At 44.2% G+C, this 20,682-nt stretch overlaps 1 protein-coding gene across 7 annotated transcripts in view; it reads left to right on the forward strand.

Moving 5' to 3' along the window:
- Window positions 1-20,682, forward strand: part of LDLRAD4 (low density lipoprotein receptor class A domain containing 4) — a 180,477-nt gene that overhangs the window by 155,567 nt on the left and 4,228 nt on the right. For 2 of the 7 annotated variants that reach the window (XM_061448869.1, XM_061448870.1), the window contains exon 3: window positions 13,062-13,216. In XM_061448869.1, the coding sequence (XP_061304853.1) occupies window positions 13,062-13,216 (155 nt within the window). Of the gene's footprint in view, window positions 1-9,215; window positions 9,368-9,560; window positions 9,988-10,041; window positions 10,067-11,647; window positions 11,793-13,061; window positions 13,217-20,682 lie in introns of those variants that run through there. The other 5 variants (XM_061448875.1, XM_061448872.1, XM_061448871.1 and 2 more) reach the window with 5 other exon arrangements.

Below are 20,682 nucleotides of genomic sequence, written 5' to 3' on the forward strand. Positions count from 1 at the left end.
GCCACCCCAATGAGGTGACATGGAGGAGCAAGAGAGAGTGGACGTACTTTTTCTGCTCTCCGTGTGCATGCACATATGGGAGAACATGGTTTCTCTGTAACCCTGAGAACTACTATCTTACACTCAAAACTTCCTCTCCAGCCAGATCTACCCAGAAAGTCTCACCCCACCCAAACAGAGTGTAATCTCTTTAATGGGCTACATAAAAATGCCGTTGGTGAGTCAGTACAGTGTTGGATGTACAGTCGCAGAGTGGCAACATAGAATGAAATGCAACCTCCTGTCCAAAAATACCAACCAACCAACTGTAAGAGACATTAGCTGCCAGTTCCCTATGTGTCTGGTGAGATTTCAAACAAATTCTGGGGTTTGCTGTCATACATAAGAAAATGCCATTGTAGCCACTCGGGGACAGCCTTTTGCTCATTAAGAAAGGGCACCCATCCATTCGCCACAGATTTTGAAAATGCACCTTTGTGATTTAGGTGCTTACATGAGTGAGGATGTGCCCTGTGGAAGCATTGCATAGGTGCTGCTGGGGTACTGAGAGAGGAGAGGTGGGACAGGCAGGGAGAGCTGAAGGGACTTCTAGATCACCAGCACGGTTGTGATAGAGCTGGGGAGAAAAGCTGAATCTCAGTCTGATCTTGTATCTAGTAGACCATGCATCTCCTTAAACATCTCCTATGCCATGCATTTGGGGCAGTCTTGTATGTTTTGTATGCAGGATCAGTTTTAATTTTCTTTCTCAGTCCCTGAAGTCCTCCTGTGAGACTCTTGAAGTTTAATTGTACCTTGTCTGATCCAGTAGTATGCTGGTAGTACAGGGGAAAAAAATGGAGGAGCAGTGCTAGAAAACACATTTCAGCTCTCATGGAGACCCAGGCTCTGACCTGGAGTCTGTTCAGAAACATCCATCCCTCCCAGCTTCCTGGGCTCAGTAGCATCAAAGCCCACTGAGCAGTGGGATCCTGCTGCTCCCCATATGAAGCATGTATCATTATGCTGCTGGTTTTGTTTCTGGTTCTTGTCTTCCACCCTGAAATGACTGTCATGGGAGCTGCATAGAGGTACTACAGTTACCCTGGCCTTAGCAGGGTCCAAGAGGTTGGTGGTCTTTGTATTAAATGGTCAGGCTGCATTCCTGTCATATGTGCAGTGTCTCAGAAGTGGCTTGAGTTTGTAGATACCATTAATTCAGCTGAAAACAAGAATACTGTCATTGCACTGGGTGGGATTGGCCTAATTTTATGTAAAATAGCTGCGGATTTAAGCTTCATATCAAGTTGCTAGGGTGCTGTCCATCAAGCGATGTTTGGAAATCGTTTTTTAGAAGCTATGCCAGTTTTGACATGCTGCTTTAATATTTTTCTGGCTGCAATAGGGCAAGACATAGAAATCTTATGTTGTCATCACACGGAGCTGTGAAGCGTTCGTTTTTTTTCCTTCCCCACTTCCCCCCCCCGCTTTCTCTCTCTTGCACTCTGTCATATGGAAACCAGATCAAAATTATGAAATTATTGCCCACAAACTGTGATCTTTTTTTCTCTTTTGTGGTGGGATCTGACAAGTCAATGATGGCTTGGTGCTGTTGGTACTAGCTGTCGCTGCACGCATTTGTATGTATCAGGAATAGCTGAACTTGGCGTGCTTCTCGGTTGGCACGCAGGCTGGTGAAACATCAGATTTTTAATTGTGATAAAGTTCACGAAAGACAAAATTATGGCAGATGTTTCGTTTTGTCAGAGCTGAACCGAATCATTAAAATGTGATATGATGTACTATGAACGAGTCAGTGTAAACACCATCCCTGTGAACATGTCAAAAGACTGAAGAATGTAGACCATTCATGGTAATGTTAAAAACCACGTGGTATGAAAGCTGTATTACCAAGCTTTTCTCTTTAAATGCAGAGCATGAATCTTATGAATTTTTATTGCCTTTATACAAAATGAAAAGATAACATATTCTGCTTCGGTAAAAATAGCATGGTGGCTTCTGCAGCGTGGTTGTCATTTTGCTGGTGGTTTACTCAGAGGTCTGCTTTTCACAAGCAGCAGCAGTGAGGTATCCAATTCCCTTGAGCGCTGAGCTCGTTTGCCTAATTCCCTCTTTTCTAAAGTATATATTTTTGGGAAGTCTTACTCCTCTGCCAGTCTGAAGGAAGCAGCAGAAACGCTGCTGCTTACTGAGGAATGCCTATGGTGATCTGTTAAAACTGGCTCCGATAAGTGGTTATGGAAAGACTGCAGGAAGCATCCAACTACCGACATTCTCGGTGGACTTTCTCTTCCATCTCCTCCTCACATATCCTATGTGAGGATTGTTGTCTCCACACCCACCTAGGCCATTGGTCAGAAAGGAATTGCATTAGAAACTTCCTGATGCTTACCCGTAAGCTGAGTACATACATCTGCAGTTACTCTATTTCTTGCTGGCCTATGAAGTCTTGACTAGATTCTGATTCTTACTCCCCATGTTATCAGTTTCAAGGTTTTACTGTAAATTAAGTGTGTTTCTTAATGCTTCAGCTGCTGGAATCAAGAGAGTTGACAAATACCTTCCTTTTGATGTAAAGGTCAAAGAAACACTGGAAAGATGTGGTCAAAGTGTGTTCCAAAGTGTTGTTTTATGCCACTCTTCTGACTTCTATTTGAAGGAGCCTGACTTAAGAGTTTTAGAATTTTTATTGGGAATAGAATGCTGTTGTTATATCATAGAGTGAGTTATAAACTGTAGTAAATCCAAATAATTTTGCATGTCAAAAATACCAGTCCCCATCTCCTTTGGCGGTCCACAAGTGAGATGAATGTGCTCTGCAGACCAATTTAAATACTCTTAAACTATGGCTCCCTTCTCCAGATCAATTACATTGAGTTATTGGGGAAAATCTGTGTTTGTGTGTATGGACATTCATGAATTGTATATAATCAATGTGTTGTATTTTAAGTGGGGCTGTCAAAGCTAGAAGTAATGAACTTAGTAAAATGGCCATACAGGATTCAGTCATAACAGTTGTTAATGGCAACACGTCTATAGTTTTTGTACCATGGCAGTTTGTGGAAATGTAGTGTGCTTTTTAAAATTAGCGTAAGTTTTTTACACCTCTCTTGCACCATAGGAACTTAATCTGTCATGAAACCTCGTTAGAGACTGCACCACTGTATCCTGAGGCAGATGTGAAATTTGTGTGAGTCACTGATTTGTGATCTAGCTGAAGGAAACTGAGTCTACAATTCTTAAGAAAGAAACCACCCATTCGGAATGCATTTACACTGCTCCTTTTGTATAAATCATTAGTGCTATAAACTATCCATTATTGTTAGGAGAAGAAATTTAACAATGCAAATAAAACAAAATACGGTGGCAGAGCAATTTTATGCTTGATTGTAATGTTTAATGACATGTTCTCATAAAGAGATTTTCCCATGCTTCAGACCTATTGTGTCTATGACTTACTTGATTTCTGATGAACATCCCCCATTTTATTCCTAGAGTTGTTTTCTCTAGAGCAATTTCTTTAATAGTGCTGCAGCATGGGGTTATCCAGGGTTAATTTCCCTTATGATTACACATCCAGACAGCATGTGTGTAAATGCTGAAAGATAAATGATAAGAAAACTGTAGGGTAAAAGAAAACAAAGAAAATTCCTTTGTTTTGCTTGTAAATCCATTTTTCAATATCTATGTATTTCCCCTACTCACTTATAAATGTTAATGCTAGCTTATATTGGCATTGTAGTTCTTTAAAAGCATTACTTTTCTGTCAGAGCTGACCTCAGATTTTTGCATTATGTGGATTCCCTTTCTCTCCCCTATCTCTTTGGATACTTTTCCCAGGTTCCCCTCTTCATCCTTTCCTTTCACCAGGCAGCACCATCAGTAAGGCAGAGTTTCATATCTCTAAACTAGCTGATTATATTAACGTCAAAAATAAAATACAGCTCTTCACATTGTACTTGTATTTTTAGTACCTTATTGTAATCCTGGTTCTGCTTTCCCTTCTCATCTCTGTTCTGTTTCTTGCCCTTAGGTTTCTTTTTTAGACCAGGCTTGCTGGGGTTTTTTGTGATCTTGAAAGGTTTCTGCACTGCCCAGCTTTTTTAAGGCCTTCCACAAAACTTAGTCAGAAAGCACTAAAGTATCTTGATAGTCTGTTAATCGGCAGTCAAGTGCCCATTGTTTTCTTTTCTTGGCTGCCAAGGAGTTTGTTGGCAATTGAGATTTATGGAGTGAATAATCCACCTGGCAGGAGACTCTCTGCAACTCCAGAGTTTTCCTTAGTGGAAGAATGTTCCTTTTTGTGTATAAAATACCACTAATAGCTTATTTAGCAACCTATATTTCTACAACAGGGCTTTCAGTTTTTTGTTGGAGGTGGATTCTTGCATATGCATAGATTCTAGCACCCATGCTAATTCTGTCTCTCATTTAACTTTCATCTGTTCCTATGATAGGTTAATGCATAATGTAATCTCTCAGCTTTTTAATGTGGTCCTTAGTGCATCTCTTCTAGCTCCTGTCTGAATGGGATAAAAAAAAAAAAAAAAATTAATAATGAGGTATGACTCATTCCTGTGCTTGCTGGGAATTACCTGGAAACCACAGTGATCTTAGGTAGGGTAATCATGCTGCAACCACGGAGAGTCCAGTACCAGGTACTAATGGCAATTACTGCTTGGAGAACCCCAAGTGACAAAGAAATAATAAAAAAAACCCTCAAATCATTATGATACTTTCTTGCCTTTTCTCTTAGTTAAATGGCTCATTTTTATAACCACTGATTAGATTTGAGCTCAGAATAAGCCAAAAGCTACAGAATATGATCAAAATGACAGATAGAAGGGGTTGCAGTGTTTTTAGTGCAGCTGATTTTGTTCACGAGTTTTTAATAGAACTAAATGGAGGATTGAATTAATCAATTATTAGAATAAGTGGAGGCCACTGTATAACAGTGTTCAGCGTAATCGGTACCTGCGTGAAATTCTAGTTCTCAGCCACCCAGTTGCTTCATCCGTTTGGGGACATTTTCATGGTCTGAGTAGCCTGGGCTGATTATCACCCTCAGATTTACAGCTCCCTTTCCCTGCATGGAGTTTCTTATTCCTTATGCGTCAGCACTAGGAAATTCTGTACCTGTTTTTCAGCAGTGGCAGGGGAGCATAGAAGTTACCAGTAATGTAATCTCCAGGTAAACAGGGCCAGCGTATTATGCTCACTGTACCATTTAACCCTGCTGGAGGAGACGACTGTAAATTGCCTGTGTCGAGCTGGCATCTGAGGACTAATAGAACTGCAGTGGGGATAATTCATGAGTAGATTTTCTCACTCACCAGTGTAAAGAGAGCTAGGGCTAGTCAGGTCTGAAACGGTGATTACTTTTAAAATAGCGTGTTACAATTCAGTGTCCCAGATTGAACCTTTCCTTCCAGCACAGGGAAACAAACCATTGCACACATGGCTAGCACATGGACCATGCAGGCTGTGCAACTAACTATACACTTGAAAGACTGCTTTGCTTTTCCTAGGAAACAAGATTTGGAGGGAGCTTTTTAGTGGAAGGTTCCAAACGGTGATTAAAGAGAAAAGAAAAAAAAAGAGATATAAGTCAATTTCACAATCTTTTCTGGTAATGCAGAGTGAAGAACAGCTTTAACAGGGAGTTAACTGAAACACTGTCCTCCTCTGTGTTAAATCCCTCCACCAAACTTGCTTCTTTTGGGTTGTGTCGCTAATCTTTCCACAGTGCTCCCATCTGTTAATGGTTGTAGATTTGTGCCCATCTCAGATGGTTTTCTGGACTGAAATTACGTGCATAGTTATCAACAGTGCAGGCAGGGGGAACCATCCTGGGGCACACCCCGTGCTGTCCAGGTTCCCCACGCAAATGACCCCAAGGGGCTGACTGCAGGCAGGAGGAAACACCCCATTACGTTGCAGTTTCAAGACTGTGGTTTTTCTCTTCCTCTTCATAGTAAGGACTGGCCAAGAGCCTACCCATCGTCAGTAATGTCTTTAGAGAAGCAAAGAAAAAAAGGATTAAGTAGCGGAAATGAAGAACTCATATTGAGAAAGCAGCATCTGTCCAGTTTTGGTCATCAAAGCATGACTGTGTTTTCTTACACTTAGGAGATTAACATCTTTACTATTAGTAAAACAAAGAATCAAGGTTTTTGTTCTTGCAGGTTCCAGAAAGAGTTTTTATTTTCCCAGTCAAGACTGAGGAGACAGCTCAGTAAACACATTCTTTATAAAATTTCACCTAAAGGTTACCAAGTTCAGTTAGCGCTTAGCTTTATCATTGATACACTAGGCTTGTAATGGCTTGTAGAGAAGTATTACGACTCAGTGTGCCAAAGCCTGCTTAGGGAGCTTCAACCCTGTCTCCAGAGCAGCCAACCTGCTCAGAGGTCATGGTGGAACCTGCTGCTGCGAGGGGAATTTTAGAAGGAAGTCAGTCCCCCTTCCCTGTTGACTGAGCAGCTTTTATGGCTATCTGGCACTTGCCGCATAGTTGTTCAGCCCCTAAAGGGCTTGATTCACAGTAAAAACTTCATGATAAATTCATAATAAATAGGTAATGAGCCAAATACAGTTCTGAGGATGTTTGTGAGGATGCCTGTGAGGTGCATCACTTGTGGATTCAATAGTCTGTAACCATTTTGCAGTCATTGTGCCTCCACTGGTACAATAATATTAAACAAATTTTGATGGGTAGGGGAAAAGTGGGCTAGACAGGGAGTAAAGCACGTGATGTATCAGTCTGTGTGCCAAATCCTCAGTCTCGTCAAAACAATTATTTTATGCTGTAGGTTAATGCTCTTCAGGAACTGGAAACACTGTAAACATCCAGGCTTCAATTGTAGGAGACCAAAGTAAAGGAGCAGTATTAATACTGATACATGAATTTTGTTTTGTTTTCTGCTTATAGTATTTAAACTACACTTATCTGAAACCAACTTCTCATTTTAAGGTTTGGGAATGATATATGTGAGTCAACCTTTGGCTCAGAAACTTTGTTTACACTTCAGTCCTTGACAACAAAGAATTTGCAGCAGGAAGATAACCAGCTTCAGCAGTGCCTCTATACACACAGAGTGGGTCATGCCTATACAATAGCCATGTTTAAAAGGCCAATCTGTTGGATTAGTTGTTTTCCAAGAAGTCCAGGTGTCGTAAGATCATAGTTTTGAAGGTGCTTCACATCTGCTATCTGTACTGAATTATTTCCTTCTCGTGGTAATGGTGCTGTAGTCAGTTACTAGTCCACTTGCACAAAAACATTCCATTGACATATAATTTGAACTCATTTTGCTCTTCTAGGAACTCTCAAAGGATATTTATTTACAGACTACATTCACTGTGCCCTAGCCTGACTGTACTGTTTGGACTGGGGCCTTAGACCTTGCGGTATCGAGCTAAACGTCAACAGAGGTTTAATAAATCCCTACCATGGGGATAGCCTGTAACCAAACAATAGGCTGTGTGCAGTAGATATATATATCAGGATGTGTCTCCTAGTATTTTAACCAGCCTGACTCTTCCTAGTGCTAGTTTGATGGGTGACTGCAAGCAGGTCCACTCCTCTCAGCCTTTCTCCTCTTGGCTTTTACTCCTTGACTTTGTCATAGAATCTTAGAATCAAATAGGTTGAAAAGGATCTTTAAGATCATCAAGTCCAACCATAACCTCAGGACTGCCAAGATCACCTCTACACCATGTCACTAAGGGCAAACTGATCTACCCTCAAGACATACCCTTATGACTGTCCCTCATTATCTCCACTCACAGCCACCCCTCATCTGCCCCCCATAGTGGCCCATACTATATCGCTGCCACCCCTAACCCTCCATGGCCGCACCTCACACCCCTATCTCCCCTTATGACTGTGCCTCACCCCTCATGGCCACCCCTCACATCCCATGGCTACCCTTGCTGCCCCCTCATGATGTCTCCTCATGGCCGCACCTCCTCTTCCTTCAAGATCTTCCCTCATGGCTGCTCTTCCTCTCCCCTCATGATTTCCCCTCATGGCTACCCCTTATTTCCCCTCACAATCTTTCCTCATGGCTGCCCCTTCTCTCCCCTCATGATCTCTCCTCATGGCCTTCTTTCCTCTCATGATCTCCCCTTATGGCTGCCCCTTCTTTTCCATCGCGATCCTCCCTCATGGCCGCCCCTCCTCTCCTGTCATGATCTCCCCTCACAACTGCCCTTGACACCTCATGGCCACCCCTTGTCTCCCCTCATGATATTCCTCATGGCCACCCCTTTGAGATTGGTCCATGGGGTCTGCAGGCCAGAAAGGTGTAGGGAGCAGCGGGTTCATGGTCAGCCCCATAGTGTGTCTGGAGGCTTTGACTGCTGTGGCTGTGACGTGTGATGAGGCTCCTCTGCAGCCTGGCTCCTCTGCAGCCTGGCTCCTCTGTCTTATGCAGCCCCAAGACCTGGGTAAATGCAGACCAGAGGGTGAGCTCTTTTCCTGCTCATGTAGACAAGCAGGTCTTACCTGGTGTTTTGGCTATGATACAGTAATCCGGCGAAGACACTAGGAACGGAAGGAGGGCTTGGCCACGCTTGTGAAGCTGGAATAGGAGGAACATCCAGGGAGTTGGTGGACATAGCGCTAAATGACGGATATGGCAGGGACTCTGGCGGGGCTGTGCTTCAGGTCCCTGCTGCTGACCTCCCCTGTGGTTTTCTGACTGTGACTGAGGGTTCGATCCCTGTCGAACTGACAGTCCAGAGCGGCTGGCGCTGGGGCAGAAGACAGGAGCTGCTGGAGCCGGGAATTTTGCCAATGAAACACACATGGGGCTGGAACCCAAGTCTCAAACCCCCCGATGTTATCCTCTCCCCTCCCCCCTGTGTTTCTTTTTAACTGTTTCTGGAGGTTGAAGGCGCGATTTCTTCCGGCGGTTATCGTTTCACAATACACCAGCGCGCGTCTCTTCAGTACCTTACTCCCGCGGCTCTCCCCACAACGCTGCACACAACAGAACTGCAGCCGTGCGGCCCGCAGGGGTTTCCGCTGTCGCTGGCTGTGTACCTGAGGCGCGGGCCGGCGGGAAGTTTCCTTGCCGGTGCCTCCCCAGGTGAGCGGGGACGGGACTGTCTCGGTCTGGGTGGTTACAAGCAACGGAAGATGCTTTGCTCCTCCCCGACCCTCACCCCAGCTCTTCGGCCGGGACCGGCGGCTGGGGCGGGGCGCGGACACGTGCTGGGGGGGTGGGGGGTGATAGTGAGGGGTGGGCGGTGCCGGAGGCAGCGGCGCAGGCGCATCGGCCGGGTCAGGCGGAAGAGCTGGGGCGCCCCGAGCGCCCGCCGGGCCGGGCCGGGCTTAAAGAGCGGCGGGGCGGTGGCGCGGGTAAGCTACACTACGCTCGTTCCTCCGTACCCCCTTAGCTCCCTTCCTCCCTCCGGCTCTGGCGCGCTGTCGCGGGGTTCTCCGTGTCCATTTTTTTTTTTTTTTTTTCTCTCGCCGGTTATTTCTTTTAATTATTTTTATTTTTAATCATTAATCTCGCCCGGGCTGAGCGCGGCGCGAAGGCGGCTCCCTTCTCTGTCCGTGCGCGCACACGCGGAGTGGGGGTGGAACGAGAGTAGCCGGTGCTAGCCCCGGTCCGGCCCTGCTCGGTCGCCCGCCCGCGGCCTCCTCACAGCGCGCCGCCCGCTGCCGGCAGCACTTGGTAGTCGGTAGTGCCGGGGCTGTGGCCTGCGGTGCGCTGAGGAGAGGGACGGGTGGACAGGCAGGAGGCTGACTTGTCTGTCTGCCTGTCTGTGAGTCAGCTCGGGCTGAGCGGGCGGCCCGAGAGCGGTGTTTTCCTCGCTGCATGGAGCTCGGGGCCGCCGGTGATGCGGTGCCCGCCGCTGGGGTTGGCGGAGCGGCCTGAGCCCCCCGTCCGCCGGAGGCGAGCATGTCTAGTGAGCGGCTTAACAGGACAGCGGTGACGGATGCGCGGTTAAAAGACCTGTTGTTGGAAAGAGGTACCCGCTCGTTCGTCCGGCGTGCCTGCGCGCTGGGGCTTCTGCCAACTCCGGCCCCGGGATACCGGGGCGACACCCGGTAACTTACAGCCCAGCCCGCTGGAAGAGCGCTCCCTGCAGAGCAGCCTACCTGGGGCTCCGGGCGGGACAGGGGTCGTGTATGCTCGGGAGGGTTCGGGTGACGGTGCGGGCACTTTTGTGGCTGTTGGTAGCGTTATAAATCTTTTCTTTTTTTTTGTACTCCTCTGTGAAGGTGTTTTCGTGCAATATATAGCTGTCTCTGGTTTTGTGCGTTTGCCATAAAAACGTATTCTCCTGGGGGAAGAAAAACCGTGTTCTAAATATTATTTCCTGTGTGTGAAGAAACAGGTGTGAGTGTGACAGAGATCTGGGGAGGTAAAAACATATACTTTCTCTTCCCAAAGCTCCTTCCCCCACCCCCCGCCTCTTTCCCAGTTAATTTATAGGAAAAGCGGGGAGGAGGAGATGCCTGTTAGGAGGGTGGTATCGAGGGCCCTTTACACCCAGCAGCAGGGCAGGAGGTGAGCCGGCGGCCGGCGTGACCCCAGTCTGTGTCAGTAGCTGCCAGCGACTTTTCAGATTGCTCTGAGCAGTGCCAGCGAATAGAGGTCGTTGCTGCTTTTGTCTCTTTGTTTTTCCTGTTAATAACCTAATGAGTAGCAGGAGGGCTGGTCAAGGGACAGGAGAGATTAAAAATTACTTTCCTTTTTCCTTTCCCCTTGCTTTTTAGTGGGAAAATTCACTTGAACGTCTGTAGGGTGTTTTGTTGTTCAATTGGAAAATCCTCTGTGCTCACACCTATGTGCTATGGTTTTAATTTTCTTTTGTAGCTGTGCTTTAGTGAAACGTTTCCAAGGGATTACCCCCTCCCAGGGGAATGCTCACACTCGAAGTCACTTATTTCAAAAGGAGAGGTACTGTTCCCTGCCACTGAAATGCTGGGGCCGTGATAAATTTAGAAGACTCTGCCCTTGGCAGATAGAGAAGTAACATGTCATTCCAGTGATCTCTGCATTCTAGGAAAGCCTAAATCAACATTGCTTGTTTAGCATGTTGCCCTTTAGCAACAGTCTCTCAATTTCCAGTGTAAAGTATTACATGGACTCTCCCCCAAAAAAGTTTTAGGTAAAGAAGCCCCTTATGCTCAGTAACTGCAGAATGTTAATTGCAGCAGTTGTCAGCTGTGTCAAGTCTGTATTCTGTGTTTCTGAGCCAAAGAAAAATTACTTAAACTTGGCTTTGGTGGGTTTGTTTTTTAATTATTTCTATGCTTTCTGCTTTTTGATCTGTTGGTGTGGACATTGTTAGCTTCCAGTGATGCAAGAGAGGGGGAGGAAAAAAAAGAGGTATTACTGCACTGCATGTGGACTTGATAGCAAAGGCAGGGCAAAGCACTGACGATCGAATGTTTTGAAAATGCGGGTGATCTTAATGATGAGTGTATGGTACTTAACAGCAAAGAGAAATTAAATGATAGATGTGTTTTTGCCCTTTACTTTCTCCTTAGCCTTAAAAAAGGTTTAGTTTATTCCTGAGACAATTGCAGAGCCTCAATACTTAGTGGTGTCCCTGTGCCCACTGGTAACTTGTGACAAGCAGCTGGTCCTCTGCAACAGCCTCCAGTGGACACCTGCACACTGCAGTGCCTGTAGCATGAGGTTTTGTTCGCAAGAGATCTTAGAATAATGGAACAGCCTTGTGTTTCTTTTAGTTCCACTGCAGGCCACTTTGGGTTTTTATGTGTGAACAGCATTTTCCTAGCTCAGCTTCATAGCTGTGTTCGTGTAAGTGTACTGCTGTTACATAGAAGGCTGAAGATGACTGCAGCTGAAAGAGATAAGGGGAGAGGGGAGCTTGTTTTCTCCAGTATTTGCTTTGTCTCTTTATATTTTGTTATCTTTCTTTCCTCATCTGCTTTTAAAAAAACAAATTTAATACTGGCTCTCTCAGTTCCTGTTTTGGTGCCCAAAAGTAGTGAGTGACTTTCTTGGAAAGTGCTGAAACTGAGCAACTTGTGCTGCTGCTTTGCTTTTTCTACCAGCCTAGCAACCAAAGGTGACTTCCCATTTGCTGGAGTTCTCTTTCAAGATGAGAGCATCCCCTGTGAGCAATGCAGTTTCCATAGAAATATCAGGAACTGTGTAGCTCCAAAGGGCAGTTTCTCCACTTACATTGCTCGTGCTTTCTGCTCCTGTATAGCAGAAGGGGTGCAAGTGTAACTTATTTCTAAATATACTTAATATTTATGGTATAGGCAGGACTTCTGATAAGGTAATAGCCTCTGATGTTCATTGTAATTTTATCTCTTGCAACAGCCAGGGTCCAGGTTTCATTTTAACCGTAGTTGAGCATATATTGTTTAAAGTACCAGTTCTCTTCTAATTTTTACCTGAATAGGAATATCCTAGAAAAGTTAATTTCACTCTGGTTGGAGAGGAGTGATTGAAAAAGACATTGCATGTGAATTCAGTAGGAAAAAAACCTTGTGCTCCACGTGATATAAGTAGCTTTCATGCTGTTTAGCTGTTAAAAAAAATTAAGGATAGTTTACTATATACAGTGTCCTGATTTCTTTTTGCATGGCCCCTGCTTTGAAGCACCTGGAGGCCTCTGGACTCTATTGGCATTGCAGGTGGCTATTAAACTAGAGTGAGTTTCATATGTGGTGTTCCTTGTTTTTTTGCCGGGTTTTTTTTGGTTGCTCCCCCTTCCCTCCCTCCCCCCCCCTGTGAAACTGTTGTATTATCCAGAAGGCTTTTCTGAAGTGTTTCTGCTGAAGAGTTTGTTATCTGTGAAGGCTGCAGAGAAGGATCACCAAGAAGTTCCTTGGCTGTCACCTGCAGCTATTTATACTGACTGACTGGCATTGGCCAAAACTGAAACAATTTTCATATGTTTTTGAACAGTGTGCTTCACAAAACTTTGTGAAATGAACAGCAGTAGGACCTTGCTCCAGATCAGTCTTGAGGAAATACTGAGGGTTTTTCAAATTACTGTTTTGATGGGCAATGTTCTGTGTGTGATTGACATTTTCCTTTTTTTCTTTGTTTTAGCTGAACTGGAGTTTGTTCAAATCATCATTATAATTGTGGTTATAACTGTTATGGTGGTAGTGATCATCTGCTTGTTGAACCATTACAAACTCTCGACACGCTCCTTTATCAGTCGACAGAGCCAAAGCAGAAGACAGGAAGAAACTTTGCAGACGGTGAGTATGAGCCCTTTGTACCAACTTCCTTCTCCTTGTGCTGTATGGTCTGCAGCCTGGCTTCCTGAGGAGCGCTGGTACAGGCAAGTGTTGGCAAAACTTCTGATGTCACTTTTTAATACTTGCTATAGTTGGGTCATTTACTGAGGTTGTATTTTTCAGTAGGAAAAAAGACTCTGAAATAAATTCAAGATACACTGTCTTATTTTTAGAGTCTTCTGTTTTATGTAGCCTGTTTTCATTATACATTTGGAGGCTCGTATGTGACATCCTGTTTGCTGCTGTTGTAATTTGAAGGGGAGTGGGGGGGGAATTAATGGTGATCACCTGAGGTATGAAGATTTGAAATATATATTGTGACTTTTCATATACTTACTCATATCCTGGAGTTTTATTAGTGCTACTGTTTTGTGAAGCTACACTAACTCTTCGCTGGATCCAAACTGGCTGAGTAAGGGCCCAGGAAAATATAATGTTTGTTTTTTTCACTCAGACAGTAAGAAAATAGTAGGAAAATGATCCCTCAAAGGATGTGGAGTGGTTAAGATGTGTTGTTACAGAGCCAAAGGCTTAAGACCAAATCTCAGTTGAGACTTAAACCTGTCTTTAGTCAACCTAACAGTAAATGGGCATGTTACTTGCCTTGTGAGTAACCCAGGTGTTTACTGGGTGGGATGCACTGCTCCCACGTGAGGGTTAACCCCCAGGGGTGTCCCTGACCTTGGGACATACTTCCAAAGCCATGGATGTTGCAGGGAGGTCTTTTTTCCTGATGTGCTTTTTGATGTCCTTGAAGTGATGCCTTTGGCTCTTTGCTGACTGTGATGGCCAAGGGGCCATTTGTGAGGGGACGCTTTTGATGCATTAAATTAGTGGCAACAGCTTTGGGTTCACAGCTTTATTTCATTTCCCCCATCAAAAAAAATTGTCTGATTGTAACTGAAAGGTGTGGGTACCATAATGGCTTACACTAGTTGCAAGTCCACACAGTCTCACCTTTATGTCACAGTCCCGTGCTTCCTCCTCTTTTTTGCTCCTTAGGAAGTTGCTAAGATCATGTTGTGAGGCCTCGGGGGCAATCTGGCTGAACACTAATTGCCTTTTTTTTCAGTTAGATTTCAGCCAGATCAGGGAGCAAAGTGCTGGGGCAGGGGAGGGAGTGCTGGCAGGGGAGGAGCCAGGAGTGCTGGAGCCGGGGCTAGACCTCTGTCAACTGGCAGCTCCCTCCTGAAAACCAGCTATAAAACGTGATGAATGCAGGACTCCCAAAGCTGTCACTTAGCACATCACCTGCATCCTCTTGCTGCAGTTGAGCAGCTCTTATGTCAGAGGCTGCACAGAGAGAAAAGGAGCTCAAGGGTAGGTTGCCTCATTTCCTAGAGCTTTGGTAGCACAGGAATTTTTAGCTCTAATTTGGTTACAGATGGAACTGGAACTTGTCAAACCTTAACCTTGTGGACTTCAGGGCTGGAAAAATTGCATAGATTAATTTGGATGATGCTTTGAAATGGACACTGTAATTAAAGAACCGCACTCCTGTCTGAAAAATGTTAGCTATAATTGCTACAAGTACCTAAAATGAAGTAATTTGAGATAAAGGAAATGCATTTTCATCCTCAAATCTTTTAAAACTGCAGTAAGCTGTCAAATGCGTGAAGTAACCCATTATTTCCTTTGTATGGTTCGTTAGTATTGTCTGTCATCAGACCAAGTGGTGCCTTTTCTCTTGGACACAAGAGAGGAAACATCATCTTCTTGTGAAGAACATGGAGTTTGGCAGTGGGGAATTAAGAACTGCTTTACTGTCCAGAATTGCTCTTTATTAATTTTTAAAACACTGACTCAGTTTCAGTTTGATGGTGTCATTGTAAGTAATGATAATCATAGCCATGTGAGCACTTCATGGGAATTGATTATTGGCTGGCAGTAACTAGTTACTAATCCTTCCAAAAACTCTGATGTAGGTTTGTTATCAGTTATTACTCATGTGGATTTCTGATAAACTGAAGCTGTTCTTAAAAGGTCATGTTTGTGGGGAACAGGACTTCAGAGGTTTCTGAGGTTAGATGGCAAATATATTTGAATTTTTCTTTGTCTCAGGTGTTAAAGGAAATTCTGATAGAAACTGGTTGTGTGCTATTTGCAGTGCAGACCTTAAAAGCAGTGTGTGGTGCATGAGGGTATTAAAACTAAAGCATTTGCTCTGTCATGTGAAACTGGAAAGGATCCGTCTGTTCTCGCTGTCCACGGCAGCATGAGGCAAGTAGTGTGAACAGTGAGGTTTGGGTTAGATTATACACTTCAAAAATATATTTCTATTTTAACCAGGCAGGTCTTGTTCTGTGTGCAAATGCAATCGATAAATGGGTACTCTTCCAAGGCATTTTTTTTAATAGTATACAGAGTCTGAAAACAGATTTAAATGTTTATTAACTACTAAGGTCTGAAGAAAAAATTCTGACTCAGGCCTTCTGCTGGAGGAGAAATAAGGAATGGAAATAGAGGAAATTCAGCCATATTTCTTAAAGTGGTAAAGCAAATTAATTGACTGTTGGCTAGTTCCTGTAGTGAACTATGGAGTGAGCCCCCCTTCACATAACTGGGGTAGCAGAAGTGTATCAAGATACAGAACAATGCCTTTCCTATTCAGATGGGCCTTTTTTTTGTCCTTTTGTTACCTTCAATTTTCCTTCAAGCCTGTCCTATTTCTAGATTATAAAGCCTTCCAACAGCTGAGCTGTGGCGGAATTACACAGATTTCTGGCCTCATAAAGACCAGCTATTGAACAGATGATATCTCTTATTCTGGTTCTAGAAAGTGCAATATAAATGAACAGATAAATTAGCTACCGCCTTTATTGCCAACCTCACACCTGTAAAATGCATGGGGTCAGGCTGCAAAATAATGAAATAAAAAGTATTTATGTGTTCTTTGTCTGGGTCAACTTCCTTTATGTTAAACCCAACCAACCAATCAAAAAAACCCCAGCCAACAACACCACCAAAAAATCCTGGAAATTGAAATTCTCATTGTCTTCCAAGTCCGGAAGTTTGGGTATTAGAGGATATCACTGCATTCACAAGTGTTAGGAACTTAATGAGCTTCTGGTGGCCCTAAATTCATTCCTTCTCCCAACCCTGGTGGCTGCTGTCTTTTTCACCTATAAAGTGGGTATTGAAGGAGTACTGAACACTTGGAATGCCCTAGGCTCACTCCTGGCAGCGAAGTCTGTGCCAGTTATCACACAAGATGCTTGCCCTGACCAGCCCCTGCCTCTCGGCCCCAAAGGCAGCATTGTTGCTAGGGCTAGTCAGCTTGCACTAGGACCTGCCTTGGTAGTGTCCATCTAGAATGCTGAGTTCTAGGAGCACAGCTAGGAAAATACTCCCCTGTTTCCTGGAACAGCTGTTTCAGAATAAAAGGATGTAATGTCAGGAGGGCGTCAGAAAATACTCAGTAATATTGACAACTCCAGGGATTTGTTGGTGATTTCAAATGTTAGTCTTGCCTCTTGGCCTTTTAAATTATTCCCCTCTGGTGTTGGCATTGTTCCTTCTGTTCCCTGCTGGCATCCCTGGGCCACTTATTCTCATTTGCTACTGACATGTGCAGAAGAAAGAAAATCCCACTGGGAATGAGAACCCGGGGTGAATATGAGTGCTGTAGACCACCCTGATTTGCCAAATCTTTCTTTGGTGCCAGACACTGGTCGGCAAGAGCTGGATGTGCACTGTGTTCTCCCACTGTCTGCATGAGGGATATGGGCTTGCCTTTCCACAGGGAGTGCTGCCAGGAGGGACAGTGTGTCCTGGCTGCTGGTCTTTGAAGTCTACCACAATAAAGCTAGAGCATCTTTAAGAAGGGCAGGATTGTCTAGGAAGTCCAGAGTTAGGACTAGAAGCAAGGAATGCCAGCTTTGAGTGGCTCCTGACTCAGTGTGTCTCCTTGGGCAACTTTCTTCATCTCCAAACAAAGGAGGAAGGATAATAGTACTTATTTCCTTCACTGGGATGAAATTAAGATTACTTAAAGCAGTAAAGTGCTGTGAAGTTGAGGAAATAAAACTTTTAAAGCATTAAGTAAGAGGAATAATTGCTTTAAGCATAGGGAGGTGCACTACATGTGAGAAGTTTGGCGCTCTCCATAATTACATCTCTAATACTTCTCCTTGTTACTGTATACGGCTGTGCCAGACACTGTAACCTTTCCTTCCCTTGGGGAAACGCAGCTTTTAAAGGAAGGAGTGGTCCTGCCGGAATACTTGCCATTCTGTTGGGGACAGCACAATAGTTTGTTTGGCTAGGAAGGTGTTGCATCTTCAGATCTGTGGTGGTCTGTATCAGCCGGGAAGAGGCAGGGAGGCCCATTTGCCTTCCCTGAACATTTTTAGCAAGCCACTGTTTTAATGTGGTGTAAGGTACCACCTAGGGCCAAAATCAGAAACTACACTGCTGTCTGAAACCTCATTTGCAAAAGAAGTGTGTGTATTTTTGTGTGTGCTTATATATACACATATGAAAAATAATAAAATAAAAATCTGAATATAATTGAAGGGAAGAGAGGGACCTTCTTAATCTTTCCAGTGAAATCTTTCCAGGTGGAAACCTGACTTTTATTCTCAGGAAATAAAATTTCAGACAGAGTTCTAATTCTCAGAAACTTGGAAGTGTATGAAAAGCCAAGAATCTCCTTAAGAGTCAGTAAAAAAAAAAAATTTGGATTATATGAGGTTGTTGTGGTTTAACCCCAGCTGGTAACTAGGAACCAAACTGCTGCTTGCTTCCAGCAGGATGGGGGAGAGAATCAGAATGGTGAAAGTGAGGAAACTTGTGTTGAGATAAAGACAGTTCAATGGGTAAAGCAAACCTGTGTATGCAAGCAAAGCAAGCCAAGGAATTCATTCATCATGCCCCATGATCAGGTAGGTGTTCAGCCGTACCCCAGCAAACCTGGGGACTGCGGACAAGCTGTGTCCCTCCCAGCCTGCTCACTAGTGGGGTGGTGCGAGGAGCAGAAAAGGCCTTGGCTCTGTGTAAGCACTGATGAAAACATCTCTGCATTATCAATACTACTTCCAGCACAGATCCAGAATGTAGTCCGATGTTAGCTACTATGAAGAACATTATCTCAGCCAAAACCAGCACAGTGGATGTTTTTCTTTATTACAGTTTGAGGAATTTTTCTTACTGAGCATAAATTTTTACCTGTAACTTATCCTGAGTTAAAAATTCTTCTTCCTGCCTGCTGTCTGTCAATATCCTGATGATCAGCTGCAGTAGCTGGATTATACTGCATGCTTCAGGAAGCACTGTGTTTAAAATTGCCCTCAAAAAGTGATCTTTCTAAACTGTTTAATTCTAGAGGCTGTAAGCCTTTGTAAAATACAAATTAGGCAAATTATGTTAGGTTTATCCAGTCTCCTAAGCTCTAAATATTGAACTAAATAATCACCATAAGATAATTCACCATAAGATAATTAAATAATCACCCAACTGGATTTATTAAATGACATTATTTAAAAAACTAATCACAAAATTAATTTCTGTAAATTATTGTGAAACCCAGCAATGGCAAAGGTCAGCAAAAGACATAGCTGGATCCCTAAGATTTTTCTTGCTTTGTAGGAGCTAGGATTTACCATGGAGATGGTTTCTTTTTAACTCCCCAAACCTAACACTGTTAAAAATAAATACAGTATAGGGGATTAATGTACAAGCTTTCTCTTCCTGTTACTTTTAAGTACTGAAGCTCACACCTGAAGACCCTTAGCCTCTTTAAGAAGGGGTGAGTTGAAGTGGCTAGCTATTGAAAACCTATAATAAGTAGGGAAATTATATATTGTCCACAAAAAAAAAAAAACACCAAAAAAAACCCCAAAAACAGGTAAATTGCATTTCCTCAGGTTTAACCTTGATTGCCCATACCTGAGAACCACTTGCACAAATCCCTGGGTGTTGGTTGTGAGGGGGGGCATCAAGCAGGACTGCCAGCACTGGATTTACTAGCTGGGAAGTTCCTTTCGGCACAGTGCCATGCAGTGGGGTTGCTGGGGCTGCAAGCTTGTGCCAGTCCTGGCAGCTGTTCAGTCATGGTGCTGAGCTCTATTGCCTGTGCCTGGCTTTGTCTTGCTCAGAGGGTGAGAAGTGGGATGAGAAGTCACTGAGTGAAAAGAAGTTAAAAGTAGTTTATCATTAGGCTGAGCTGCCTTAGTAATTTGAATAGTAAAAAGAGAGGACCAGTGTAAGGGAATATGAATGCAAATGCTGTCGGTTCTTACCTTTTTTTCTCAGATCTGAGTACAGGGAAATATTTTAGCTGTCAAATGGAGGTCAGTAAGTAGAGGGACAAGGAGAGAGCAAGAAATAATACTTTTCATCAATGTAAGTCAACCCACATTGTTCATGGCAGTACCAGCATGTTATTTCTTGCATCTGGGGGAAGGGGAGGAGGGGGAAGGTAGGGGTATATTTCCCTTCTGAAACATTGAGGTTTTCCCTTTCTTCTTCTCTAAACCCCTTGCTATGACACCAAGAACAGTGGGGTAGGTAGGCACCAACCCTTGTATCTATTCAGTGCATGTTTTTATTTGTCCTTGCAGGTCACTGTACAGTAAGTTCAGGACCTAGAAGGGGGACTCCTGCATAGCTGAATGCAGGAAACCTGGTAGTTTGCTATCTCCTTCCCTTTCTCCTTGCCTTTCTTGCTGTCCATTTTAAGACTGGCTTATGCCCTGCATGAAAGTGCAGTGCCTTTTCCTACATTGGGCCAGTTAGTCTGGGCTTATTCCAGTCATGATGAGAATCCTGTACTGTGGTACTGAACCAACAACGTATGCATAGTGAGGCTAGTCTGCATGTGGGGTGTGAGCCCGGTATTTTCTAAGTGTGGGCATGCTGAGCATATGCTACCCAGCCATCTGCTTGTATTGTTCCTCTGGCTCCTGAGATAGAGATCTTACTGGGGGCTGGCTGCTGCCAAATGATTTATTCAGCCCGCAGCTTTCTCCAGAAGAAACATTAGGGAGGTGAGTCGCTACAGGTGGGCTGTAGAACACACTGTCACAGAGGCCATGTTATCACATATCCTTGTATCCTAAGGATCTCACAGCCTTGGAGTTCAGAGGCATCCCAAACTGTCTGTCTCTTCAAGCAGGTAGCCCAGAACAGGGAGAGCCTTGAGATCCTTTGGTCTCATTGTCTTGGTCCAACTCTCTCACTAACCTGGTTGCATTAGGTGGGGTCCCTGTAGCAACTGCAGTGCCTCTAGGCAGGGTCTTTTGCTGTACTGGGCATCAACATGTACTGTTCATGCCTGGTACAGTGATGGGCATCTCCACTCTTACAAGTCATTTCTGTTAGGCATTGCTGCTACCAGGTGTGTGTGCCTAGGCTAAGCATGCAGGTCCTGCTCCCATCTCAGCACAAGGAGTTTTTCTCCATGTGTTGCACCATGTCCCCCAGCTGTT

This window comes from Pezoporus flaviventris, unplaced genomic scaffold, assembly GCF_033815535.1.
Source record: "Pezoporus flaviventris isolate CSIRO_AGI_PZ_B2104156 unplaced genomic scaffold, CSIRO_AGI_Pfla_v1 ptg000007l, whole genome shotgun sequence".
Taxonomy (NCBI): domain Eukaryota; kingdom Metazoa; phylum Chordata; class Aves; order Psittaciformes; family Psittacidae; genus Pezoporus; species Pezoporus flaviventris.